Below are 12,586 nucleotides of genomic sequence, written 5' to 3' on the forward strand. Positions count from 1 at the left end.
GTCACGTGACGTTAAATGTATAGCAATGTTCTTTGGGTTTATAAACTTATGAAATCCTTTGTTCTGATTAAAATTTTATATGTTAAGTATATTAAAATGTTATATGTTAAGTATAAAGTCGAAATTGTATCTCTAACAGATTTTCTAACGTATCATTTAGGTAAATAATATTTCCTTTCTTTTCTATTGTTGTTCATGTTTTCAATATAACCCAAACCGGAAGTTTCTCAGATTCGTGTCAACATGGCGAGTGCGGGGATGGCGTCTGACCAGCAAGAAGAAGATGCCTCCGAATTACAGTTCCCAAAAGGTAACCACAGAAAACATTTGGACCAAACATTTAACAGGGGTGAAGATTTAACTGGGTATAACCGAAGAACCCAGTCGCAGTAGACGGCTAGATTTAAGAACGTGGTGTTCTGGTCCACGATAATGACTTGATGATCATGAGGGTACTTTACGTTTATTTGGAGCAAATCCTTTCTTCAAAAATAGGGTATAGTACATGCACTACAGACTGTGTTAATCGTAAGTTAAGAGTTGAAAATATCAAAAGGCACCACTTCAATACTTAACTAAAGCATACAACGTTTCAGAAGAAATAATGAATGGTTTTCAAGTTCAGCTTCAGAAACTTAATCATTCCAGACAGACATTGAGACAAGGTTATGACTATCTCTCACTGTATTAGAGTCCCGTGGAAAACTACACACCCAATTTTCACTGATTAAGTGCTCATAAAAACCATTATACACTCCTAAGTCAAAGATTTGTCATCAAGTAGGACTAGACTAAACTAAACAGACTAATAGTATATCATAATGATGACTGACGATGATCCAAGACCTTATGCTTACTCACTGCACATGCAACTATTCAGTTAAACATATCTTCCATTTAGCATTTAGTTTCAAACACTTCCCAACAACACTTCCCCTTTAAAAATGTGGTTGACATTTTGTGTGCAAGAACACTAATGGTTTGGTTTTAAACAGTTTCATCCATTTCCACCTATTTATTCTCCACTATTTTAATATTTATAAAATCATTATGAACGCCCTTGACCTTTAATTTTGTTTCAACTAATCAGCATTGATAAGGAAACATTTCAAGATTTCAAGATTTCATTTTTCCCACCAAAAGAGAATGTTTTACGTACGGTTGTCACTTTTGATGTTTTGTTTTTATTTTTGTTTTACATTTGTTTAATGGTCAGCCACATGTATCGGTTTTCCCAACATACTTAAAGGAGTGACACCATGCCATACTAATGATCCATCTTTGTTTCAGAATTTGAACATGCTGAGACTCTGCTGATATCAGAAGTACAGATGTTGTTAGAACATCGGTATGTATGTCATGGGAGTGTTGTGTATCAGCATCATCAGTCTTGTAAGACTGTAGTAGTATATGGGACTAAGCTTTTGCAGTTCATTTAAGATGCAATTAGATTTAAGTCGCCACTCAAAGAATTTAACTAAATTGTTAGTATGATGATAAGATGAAAAAAATTTGTCGAACGTATTCTGTAGCTGCTTTGACTGTGCCTTTTGTGACACTGAGGTTTCATGGTTCTTTTTTCTTGTGGTGCTGGAATAGTGGTGCCAGGATAAGATTAAGAACCCCGTTCCGGTCAGAACTGCACTCATATCAGTCTTTAGGATTCCACTCATAATGTCTCCTTGAAGCTTCTAAACGTGGTAGAAGGTAATCTAAGGGACTTTTCATTATTTATGGCTAATGTGGTAATGATGATTTTTATTGAGAAGCATATCAGTGACCTACTTTAAAATGTATATATAGTCGTCCCTCGCAATAACGCAGATCTTGGGGTCCATGGACACCCCCCACGTTATTAGACACCTGCGTTATTGCTCACATGAATATAGGTCGAGTGAAAGACCCAGCAACAAGAGCGTATATGTACATTGCATTTGGTACACGTGTGCATGTGTATAAAGTAATTGACCTCCCCTGCATGTCATGAACACGATGAACTGAATCAATGACCCCTTGTCCCCCTTCCCATAAGTTTTAAGAATAATCTCTAAATATTGCACTGCTTGCAACTGAAGTAGATTTTGGAAGTGTTCTCAGGCAAGGCCAGCAGGGTACACCTTAAAATGGCTATCTGATCCTGTGTTTGTTGTGTGTTTGTGTGTGTGTGAACAAAGCAGCAGCATCACATTGGTTAGATGACCCTGTGTTAGTGTGCAGCAAGTGTTGTTGTTAAAATTGCAAACTGACCCAGTGTTTACATGTATACAGAAAGCAGCAGAATGAGAGTGCTGAAGAGGAGCAAGAGCTCTCTGAGGTGTTCATGAAGACACTCAACTACTGCTCCCGCTTCAGCAAGTTCAAGAACAGAGAAACCATTGCCGCTGTCAGAAGGTAGACTATAATTGTTCTATGAGCTGTTGTTAAAGACTCTGATGGATATGTCTTTCCTTTGAATCAATTCTCTGAAACTAGTGGAAGACGAATGAAATACTTTGTCTAGTCTTTATCATGGCAGGGTGTGACTATGAAACTCCCAAAAATTTTAGCCAGACCACAGAGCTGGTTAGATGTAAAACTGGCCAGCCCTGTCCAAAAGTTAAACTTATAATTAAATTAAAACTTGTTAAATATTGAAAAAAAACCCTAATACTAACTTTACGTACACATCTAAATTTTAACCCGACCCGTTGGGCAGGGGAAATGAGAATCTGGCAGTCCGTTTTGAAAATAGCCCCTCCACGGCGGTCGGGCATGCTGACCATGGTCATTATACAGGTGTCAAGTTATCATTAGTGAATTTGTTTTGCAATTTAATGAAGAAGGATTCAATATTTATAATTCAGTTGTTTGACGGGCCCTGAGATATTGTCCATGTTTTTAGCCCAACCATCAAAACTCTTTACATGCAGTAATCAGTCAAAGAAAATGACAGTAATCTGAGTGAGGTTTTCGGTTTGAAAACAAACCCAAAATAATATATAAGCAGTTTAGTTTCTTTTCTCTCTGTGTATATATCTGTTTATGGATACAAAAAGTAAAAGTAGGTTGTTGATAAGCTTGAAAGTAGTGGACGTAGTTTTGGTGAATTCATAAAATGCTTCAAATGCCCTTTGGTGTATTATTATTTTCTGCTGCACTATTATTGGTAATCTCTAATAGTGATAATGAGATCAACTATGCACATTCCTTTGTTCCAGTTCTCTAATGCAGAAGAAGTTACACAAGTTTGAACTTGCTGCCCTGGCTAACCTTTGCCCTGAAACATCAGAGGAAGCTAAATCTCTCATTCCCAGGTACTGTGCCAGAAGGAAAAATGAATACAAACAGGTTTAAAAACCAATTTACATGCTTTCATCATCATCATCATCATCATCATCATCCATCTGTGTATTTCAAAATTGTTGTTGTGATTGCGATTAATGCAGCAGTTTTAATATGATATTCTTTTCTTAAAAGTTCATTTGTTAGCAATATATTTTACATAAATTGTTAGAGAGTCTGAGATAACAATGCCTTGTAAACATTTTCTCATTTTAAAGAAGGAAATGCAATGTGTACAGGATAAATTTGTATTTAAAATAATTTTAGTTATTTCTTTTTTTTCCAGTTTGGAAGGAAGGTTTGAGGAGGATGAGCTGCAGCAGATATTAGATGACATCAAAACAAAGCGAAGCTTTCAGTACTGAGACCACCAGTCAAACCTTTCTGAAGTGCTGGGGAGGCAAGAGTTGTCTCCCTTGCATGTCATGCCAGTCTAGAGGCAGAAGAAACATTTCAGTTCAGTGAATATTTCTTTGAGACTATTTCAGGCCAGATTTTACTATTATTAATTTGATTACACTAATAGACTTTGTGTTTATATTAATATTTAAAGAGTGAAGTTTAATATTAGCAAATGTTTTGCAAGTGCATTTACCCAACATGGTAAGAGAGAATGATATTTATAACAGGCATTGTTGATAGCTTATAAGGTCACCAAACTTTTGAAAATTTTCAGTTCAACAGATATTGAGAACAAACAAAATGATCTAGCCTCTGGAAATGTTTGCAGTAGAGATCTGTATCCCCTGAGGGGTAATGTCCCAACTGCAAACAGGTCTTCACCTGAAGCTGGCTCAATGATCTTTCTTTTTTTGTAAGATCTTACGGCATTGTTTTTCATCTCACCATCATTTCAAACATTGTTGTCTCATTAATCATGTGAAGCAGTTTTTTTCATTGTTATGTAAGTCATGTTTCATCAATAAACATTTTTATTTGCCTTTTATGTATTCATTTCTGTGTTATCTCACAAGTATTTCTGCCAGCATAGAGGTTGTTATGACATCTATACTGGCTTGGATCAGCTGCTGATCTGCTGATCCTGGGTTTGAATCAGGATCTCATATGGGCTTGAGAACGAACGTTTCTACTTCAAGAGTTATCTCCCCTGGTGATAACTGGTCTTTTGTTGATATAACAGAAGAGAAGTGAAGAGAGCTGGCTCTTGATGCTTATGATAAGGGCGTGACTAATGCAAAAGTGTTAATTGGTAGACATGACATTCCTCTGTTTACAGTATACAGAACTTTGAAGTATATTCAGTCTCTGCCAACGAGTTGGAATTGAGCACAATACGGGCAGAGAGGACAAATATGTTCAGTACTAGGGATCTTTGGCGAGAATGTCAGAAATGAAATGATTGATAGAGGAAGTTCTCATGAAACCTTCAGACTACAATTACAAAGCTTTAACTGTGTGAAAAGGGGCGGAATTCGCTCACCATTGACGAAAGGTGCACAAAAAGAAAGACATTTAATTTGATGTAGTTAAGATAGGGATAATGTTGTCTTTTGTGATGAAAGTTCTGGTCGACTTTTTTCGATTTGCTGCTCAAAGGATACCGTGAAACCTTTCTACCAACACCCCTGGAGTAGTCTAGTGGTTAAAGCGTTCGCTCGTCTCGTCGAAGACCCTGGTTCGATTCCCACCTGAGTACATTGTATGAAGTCCATTACTGGTGTCCCCCGCCGTGATATTGCTGAAATATTGCTAAAGGCGGCGTATAATCATCCCACGCCTCAAACAGCGAGAAATTTCACATGTAGGGTGGTATCACCACGTTGAGGCACGACCTCGTGTATTTTCAAAGGAAATTTGACAAAGGAACGCGTTCGTCACCACTCGCCCCTTTCCGTATCCTCCAAGAAGACTCGATTCGCTATTCGACTTGTCCCAGAATACCACGGGTTGGTCACGAATGGAATTAAGGATGTGTTAACATGTTAAATGGTCACCTTCTTCCAGCGGCCCTAACTCTGTATGGCGGTAATTGGGTTTTTCTTGGCTTGACTTGATACGCACATTTTATTGCGAAATAGTTTCGGTAGGAGATGGAATTATGTCTACAAGACATTCATGAGTTTTCACAGTTCGTAAAAACAGACCAAGTTTCTTATGTGTACGTCTAACTTTTAAAGGTAACCAACCTAGTACATGTGCCAGACCGAATTTCATTACCAATATGCTGAACAGATTTGATCATGATTTTTGGTTAGCTTAATATCTGAGGTGTCCAGAAATGGTTGATGGACCTTCAGATCACTTTGCCAAATGCCATTTTGGTGACCATCTTTAAATGTGGCCGCCAGTTTTCTCTTCAAATAGAGGGGGTTAGGAAATCCGCCATAACTCTACACAGGATTGAGCAATTGATGTGCAAATGGGCTCAAAATGTTTCTAATAAAATTCCGCATCTCCTGATACATGCTTTGTTTTGTTTAATTAAAATTACCTGCTTCATATTTGCAAAATACTTTGAAAAAAAGTGTTACTTTAGATAGACATATCATGGCCTTTGGGACTAAACATAAGAAGGAAAATCGTGAAAAAATGAAAAAAATAACAATTCCCGTCATATTTTCATCATTGCGGGCGTTAAAGTGTTACATTTGTCCTTTTATTTCCCTGCACTATAAAACGTTTAGTGTTTCCGTACTTATCAAAATCAGTGTGTGGGGATTCGGAGCGGTGGGGTGGGGTAGGGTGTCACCATCCTCGTGAAATGAGTGAAATGTCAATACTTTGATCCGAAAATAATATGTAAACAAATCCTAAGGGGACTACCTAGGGCCATATGATTGATTAATGCGCTTGTGTATGGCATGGCATGTTATGGTCTGTGATATTCGTGATCGCCACTCAAAACTCGAAGTGAATCGTGTCTTCCCAGTTTTGATTCAAACCACATACCCCACATCGCCCTTACAAGTAAGAGTCGCAAGACCTCGGAACTAAAAGCTAGCAACTTCCAGGGGGCTGTGGGGTAGATTACGGGTTAAAACATCTGCTCACCAGACCCAGGTTCGATTCCACACGTGGGCACAATGTGTGAAGCCCATTTCCGGTGTCCCCAGTCGTGACGTAGTTGGAATATTGCTGAAAGCGGCGTAAACCTTCCTCACTCACTCAATCAATGAACTTCCAAGAAGACCTCGAGTAATTCTGTGATATATACCCACAAGAGAGGTAAACCGCCCGTCTCGCAGTGTAGTGACAATCAGCAGTGACACCAGGTGTTCACGGGAAGGGTAAGGGTGTCCCGAGTGTACAACACCAGTAAAGCTTATCTCCGACATACTCTTGATGTTCTCATAACAATGGAGTGTCGTGATCTGTCACCGAATACGACAAAGGCGTGTGTGGTTATCTTTCCATTGTATATACTTCATCAGGTCCACTGAAACTTAATCGCTTGTCTTATGACTGGATTATTGCTGTCACGAGTCGAGAGTGGACAGTTCCCTTTCAAACATATGACCGTGTGACCACTCATATAGACAAACAGAAGCTACAACTACAGGGAAACGGACTGATTCCTGAACTGGACAAAAACTTTATACTTGAAAGATGCCGGGTGGTAGAAAATCTCAGATGAATGTCCAAAACGACAAGCATCCAATAATATCTCCAGCTGACGAAAGTGATTTTGAAAATTCCGGCCGTTATCGTGGTACCGGAAACGTGTACCCGCCATTGCCTCCAAAAGAAACCGGACCAGTTGACATCGTAACGCTCCTACGTGTCCCCAATGAACCCCAAACTAGGACAACGGGGAAACTGGGGCTCTCAAGAGGGGCGTTAACCGTCTTCATCGCCGTTATTAACGTTGTCGCCAATGTCCTCATGAACGTCTCGCTTCCCGTGTTTGCCGGGACGATGGACCACGTTGGTGGAGACACCTTTGTTGTTCTGTTGGTGTCGTCCCTGTGGTTTCCTGTAATCTTCGCCGTTATGACTTTAGTCATGAAATACCAAACTGGAATCAGCCTCTCGTCCTTCAAACCGACCGCAAACTGGAAAATTTTGTTAACGGTGGGGTTCGCTACTACCATGAACGGGGTTCTTATTGTGTTTGCAAGTCCCCCAAGTCGCACGCCGCCATATCTGCAAGGTATCCTAGCAACCACCGTCATACCCTATACAGTTGTAGGCCGGTTTTTCATCCTCAGAAAAGGTAATTCGTAAATCTGTTGGATTTTTTTTTATTTTGGGGCTTGTTTTTTTGTTTGTTTTTGTTTGTTTTGTTTTGTTTTGTTTTGTTTTGCTTTGTTTTTGTTTGTTTTATTTCAGAAGATAATGTCGCAGGTTATGTAATGACATCGTGACTACACAATTTTCCTCATGAGGTACACAGGTATGAAGGGGAGATTTAAATGGAACTGAGTGAACGCCATATGTCATTTGGAGCTTTCTGGTAGCCTAATGGTTAAAGTGTCTGTTCGTCACATGGATACAGTGCGTGAAATCCATTTTAGTTCTCCCCACTCACTCACTCACTCACTCAGATGGTATATCGCTGAGGAGTGGCATGAAAATTTCCAAAATGTATTTTTGTCAAATTTAGAACATGCAACCACCGAGAATGGACACGCACTCGGCTCAGTACTGTCCGTCGTAACCATGTACATCGGTGTTAAGATCTTCAGCGACCCATGCTTGTCATAAGAGGCAACTAACGGGATCGGGTATTCAGGCCTGCTAACTTGGCGTATGTCATAGTATCCCGATTGCCTGGATCGATGTTCATGATGTTGATCACTTGATTTTCTGGGCGCTAAAAACAAACCAAACCCAATACTTAGCCATAACGTTTGTCACGAATGCCTGAGTTCCACGTTTGCTGTTGATATAAATATGTCGAGTCACGGACTGTGCGTGTGTACATGAATAAACATATCGGGATCCAGGAGTGTTTGGGTTGTGTACGTCATTTGTACATTGTCACATGTATACAAAGGGAGATAACACATATCCAACTGTTGAGGTTAATCCGTCTTGTCATTATGTGAAGGTTATAATATACTGAGGGACAAAAATAAGGGATCACATGAAAGCAATAGTGTTGCTTTATGTTTTTTCAAAGGTCTTCTTCCAAAGCTTGCGTATCGCATTGCTTGTGAAGAAATCTGGAAAGAAAATAAAAGAACATTCGTGCTTTCATGTGATCCCTTATTTTTTCCCTCAGTATATTTGACTGACAGTAAATGATATGAGCCAATGGTCCAGACACAGACTCGACTGACTACCTGTAATTAAAACAATATTCAGTTTAAAACAACTTAGCGCAAACGCGCGCACCCGGACGGAGAGAGGAATACGGGAGTAATTTAGAATGTAGAATTGTAAATATATAGCGTTATTGCCTGAAAAAAAGTCATTCCAAAAGTCGGTGTTTGCAAGGAAGGGCAAGCATATTATACTCAACGGTGAACTCCCGTCGCTCTCGCAGTTAGTATCGAACAGTGTTACTGTTAGTAGCATGACGTCACCAACCAACCGCTTTACAACCGTGCAAGAGGAATATGCCACTCAGGCATCTATAAACTGGTTTCCCACATATGGATAATCCATTGAGTGTGAAACATGCATTCCAGTGGCACGACGGCTTGTTTTGTGATTTCATTGTAAAATGTTGCGATGTGTTTGCGTTCAGTTGCGTTGTCAGTGTGAAACGAGAGATGTGGTAATGCTGAGGTACACTTGACTATGTTTGGCTTCTTGCCGGATCCCAAATGCGTAGACTGAAGCTCATACTGCTGATCATTGGATTGTCTTGTCCATACGCGATTATTCGTGTAATATGCTGGAATGTTGCTGAACGCAGCGTTAAAAAAGAAACAATGCGAAAAAGGCTGACAAAAATACTGTAGACTGAGTAACTCTCCCCCGTTCCCTGTCGTAATGTTGCTGGATTGCTAAAAGCGGCGTAAAAATTAACTCACTCGTAGCGGTTTTACATATACATATACGCAGCATGTGAAACGTACACGTGGACGGCTCTCTCCATTCCTGTGGATAAATGAGTGCCCAAACAATTGAATACATTTTTCTTTCTCTAGGTATCAGCCTCCGACGCCTGGTTTGTACGGGAATAGTTCTCATCGGCCTCTTCATCACGGTGGAGCCCCAGATTTGGGGGCTGGAAGGGAGTGGGGATACAGGGTCCGGAAGCACAGGAAACGTACTGTGGCCTTTTATATTTGCACTGGGGTTCTTGCCAGCAGGTTTAAGCAGCGTCTTCGTGGAGAAGGCGCTCCATGGAACCCAGGTTAGATATTGTCATGTGTGTCACATTTATACCTGTCTAACCAGTTTATTTTGTTTTCTTCAAATGTGTTTTTTTTTTATTTTACCTAAAAACGCTTCGTTACAATATTCTTTTGCTGTATTGGTACTCTATTCTATTGCTTTGTTGTATGAATAAACTCATTTCCCAAAGGGGTAATAATTCAGATATTTCGCGAAGCTGGCAAGTGCAATGAACGCGGTCGCTCTTCACACAGGGGACACAGGGGACACAGGGGACACAGGGGTAGCGTTTTGTCTAAACGTTCGTTCGTTACGTCGAAGGTGCAGGTTCGATCCCCACATGGATAAAATATGAGAAGCAAAATTTCTGGTGTCACTCGCTGTTGTATTACTGGAAAAAACACCTCGCTCTTCACAACGATTCCGGGCCTCACCTGACACATGTAAGAGTTCACAGAGATGAGGACTTACTCGTAGTTACCTCTCCGATTGTAATCTTCAAACATTAAAAGCGGAGGTGTAGATGATTGTTCATGCCATTAGCCACTGTATTGTCTGGCCCATGCACACGCACACAGGAAACTACGGTTTTAACGAATGCAGTGGGCCACCAGTTTTTATGTGATATAGTTCATTACTCCGTCACGCATTTCTACGCAAAATGTACCGTTAGCATGCGATAAAAAACAGTCCGCTATATCTACCAGTTCGTAAACTTATTAACTTTAGTTTTAGACAAATTTGACTTAAATTCTGATGTAAGTACAGCAACGATGGATGTGCTTTATGTATGTCGTGTCTGTTTCAGTCAGAATCACTAAACTTCATTATGTGGACACAAGTCTATCAGCTGATAACTCTCCTGCCGTTATTCTGGGTGGATTTCATTCCCCATTTTGGAATGGTATGTCGGTACAAATAGTTTGTAGCACCTTCTCGCACGCACATTCGTTTTGTATCACACAAAGCACGTGAAGATCCGAGTTCGAATTGGTATCCCGTAACCCATGTTTGTCGTAAAGTAAAGTTTGTCGGGTGGTCAGGTTCGCTGATTTGGTTGACATATGTCATCGTATCCCAATTGCTCAGAACGATGCTCAAGTTGTTGGTAACTTTATTGGTGAAGACTTGATTATCTACAGACACCGGCAAGTAGCTGTAATCTTGCTGAGTGCGACATTAAACATATCACACGCACGCACGCACTCATGCACGCTCGCACACTTGTATTATTGTATCACAAAATACCACGACTTTCAGGATTATGTGTTTAGAACTGTATATGTGCATGTGTTTGGGTTTAACTTTGTCACTGCGCCAGTGAGCACCTGTCGATGGATACTTGACGCTTCTGAAATCGATTAGTATTATGTGTCATTAGTGTTATTATTAGGACAAAATCAATTTTATAATTCCCTGTTTGGTTTCAGGCTGCTTCAATCCAGGAGTTTGGTGGTATTCTAGGAACTGGACTTCGATGCTGCTTCAGCTCAGACCCCGGATGTAACGGCTTATGGTGGAAACTCTGGTTGTTTCAGATTGGCTATTCCTTCGGGAATCTCTTCCAATTTCTATTAATAGAATACGCAGAGGGAGCTGTTTATGCGGTTGTCGTCCAATCAATGGTGACTCCCTTGGCAACGTTGTTCTGGACCCTGTTCAAGTTTGACGTCCAAAACAACCATTTCTATTGGTCCCCGGAGTTCAACATTACCACGGCCTTCACCTTGGGCGGTCTCCTCATCATCGTGCCAACCGTAATTATGTACAACTACTTCAGCAAACAAGACGCCAAGGAGAAAGAACTGAAAGAGGCACATGTTCGTGACATCATTGACAATCACATGTAAATCAAAGAATCAGCAGAACAGAATGGATTTCCTTGAAGCCCTCATGTCCAGTACCAGTGATAAATATATACTGAACAGCAAAAGAAGCGCAACTCTTGCTTTTTGTCAAGTTTTTAATGAGAGATAAACATGAAAGCTTACTTTCATGAGATTCATTTTTTCGAAAAGTACGTTTCTTTTGCTATTCAGTGTATACCATATAATGTGTACAGAGTATGAGGTTGGACACGCATAATTTACGATGCTTAGATTTTGATAGATTTTGCTAAAAACAATAGGTTATTTCTACAGGTAGACTGCAACTGCTATATAAATTGATGTTTTGATGGACACTCCCAAAAATAACGACTCACATATTTGACTGTATAAACATCGTAAATCCATCTTCAATTTCACTGACATTGATCAGTACACCATCGATCTATTTAATAATTACAAGAAAAACGAGTCACTTTAACATTTGATTTGAGTGAGATCTGTTTGCGAAACACATCTAAAATGTTCTTCGTACGTTTTAAATAGAATTCAGAACACGACAATTTTGAACATGAACAACGGAGCGAGTTCTGTGGATGTAAAACTTCTTAATGACGGCATGAGAAGAAACATCGAAACGTCGCTCAAATTGATAATAAGGAAGTCGTATATTCATAGAACCCTCACCGTTGTTAATCACACCAAGTTCTATATGCAACTAAAAAATTGACCATTACAACTGAATTTTGTCAGCGCTGTAGTAAAACCATGGGAACGTGTACCTTTTAGAATCACATTTAAGGTAGAGGATAATCATCTGGATACATAATTCAGAACGCGACCTATCAAGAAATCACTACAATTGCTAACTTCACTGACATTTTGGACGTATGTAAGTGACAATAATGGCAAGGTGTTTTATGTATGAAGCATTCTTAATAATATATATTACAGAAGTTGTCATTTGCGAAGTATTTTTTCAATATAGCTAATTAACGATATTGTACACGTTTGGCGGGGGCGGTTGGGTAGCCTCGATGTTAAACCGTTCGCTCGTCACGCCGAAGACCTGGGTTACAATGTCCACATGGGCACAGTTCTTGAAGCCCATTTCTGGTTTCCCCCTGTCGCTACATTGTAGAAATATTGCTGCAAGCGGCGTAAAACCACACTCACTCACATGTTTTGTC

At 39.9% G+C, this 12,586-nt stretch overlaps 2 protein-coding genes across 2 annotated transcripts; both read left to right on the forward strand.

Moving 5' to 3' along the window:
- Nucleotides 1–219: 219 nt before the first annotated feature.
- On the forward strand, nt 220–4,267 carry LOC137268222 (DNA-directed RNA polymerase II subunit RPB4-like). The gene is made up of 5 exons (XM_067802761.1): nt 220–310; nt 1,291–1,348; nt 2,269–2,391; nt 3,198–3,293; nt 3,608–4,267. Exons 1-5 carry the CDS (start codon nt 244–246, stop codon nt 3,684–3,686), a joined length of 423 nt encoding a protein of 140 aa, XP_067658862.1. The 5' UTR covers nt 220–243; the 3' UTR covers nt 3,687–4,267.
- A 2,621-nt stretch (nt 4,268–6,888) lies between these two features.
- LOC137267516 (crt homolog 3-like) lies at nt 6,889–11,420 on the forward strand. The gene is made up of 4 exons (XM_067801986.1): nt 6,889–7,495; nt 9,381–9,589; nt 10,379–10,474; nt 11,001–11,420. The coding sequence occupies exons 1-4, from the start codon at nt 6,889–6,891 to the stop codon at nt 11,418–11,420; spliced, it is 1,332 nt and encodes a 443-aa protein (XP_067658087.1).
- Nucleotides 11,421–12,586: the final 1,166 nt, after the last annotated feature.

The sequence above is a fragment of the Haliotis asinina genome, chromosome 16, assembly GCF_037392515.1.
Source record: "Haliotis asinina isolate JCU_RB_2024 chromosome 16, JCU_Hal_asi_v2, whole genome shotgun sequence".
Taxonomy (NCBI): domain Eukaryota; kingdom Metazoa; phylum Mollusca; class Gastropoda; order Lepetellida; family Haliotidae; genus Haliotis; species Haliotis asinina.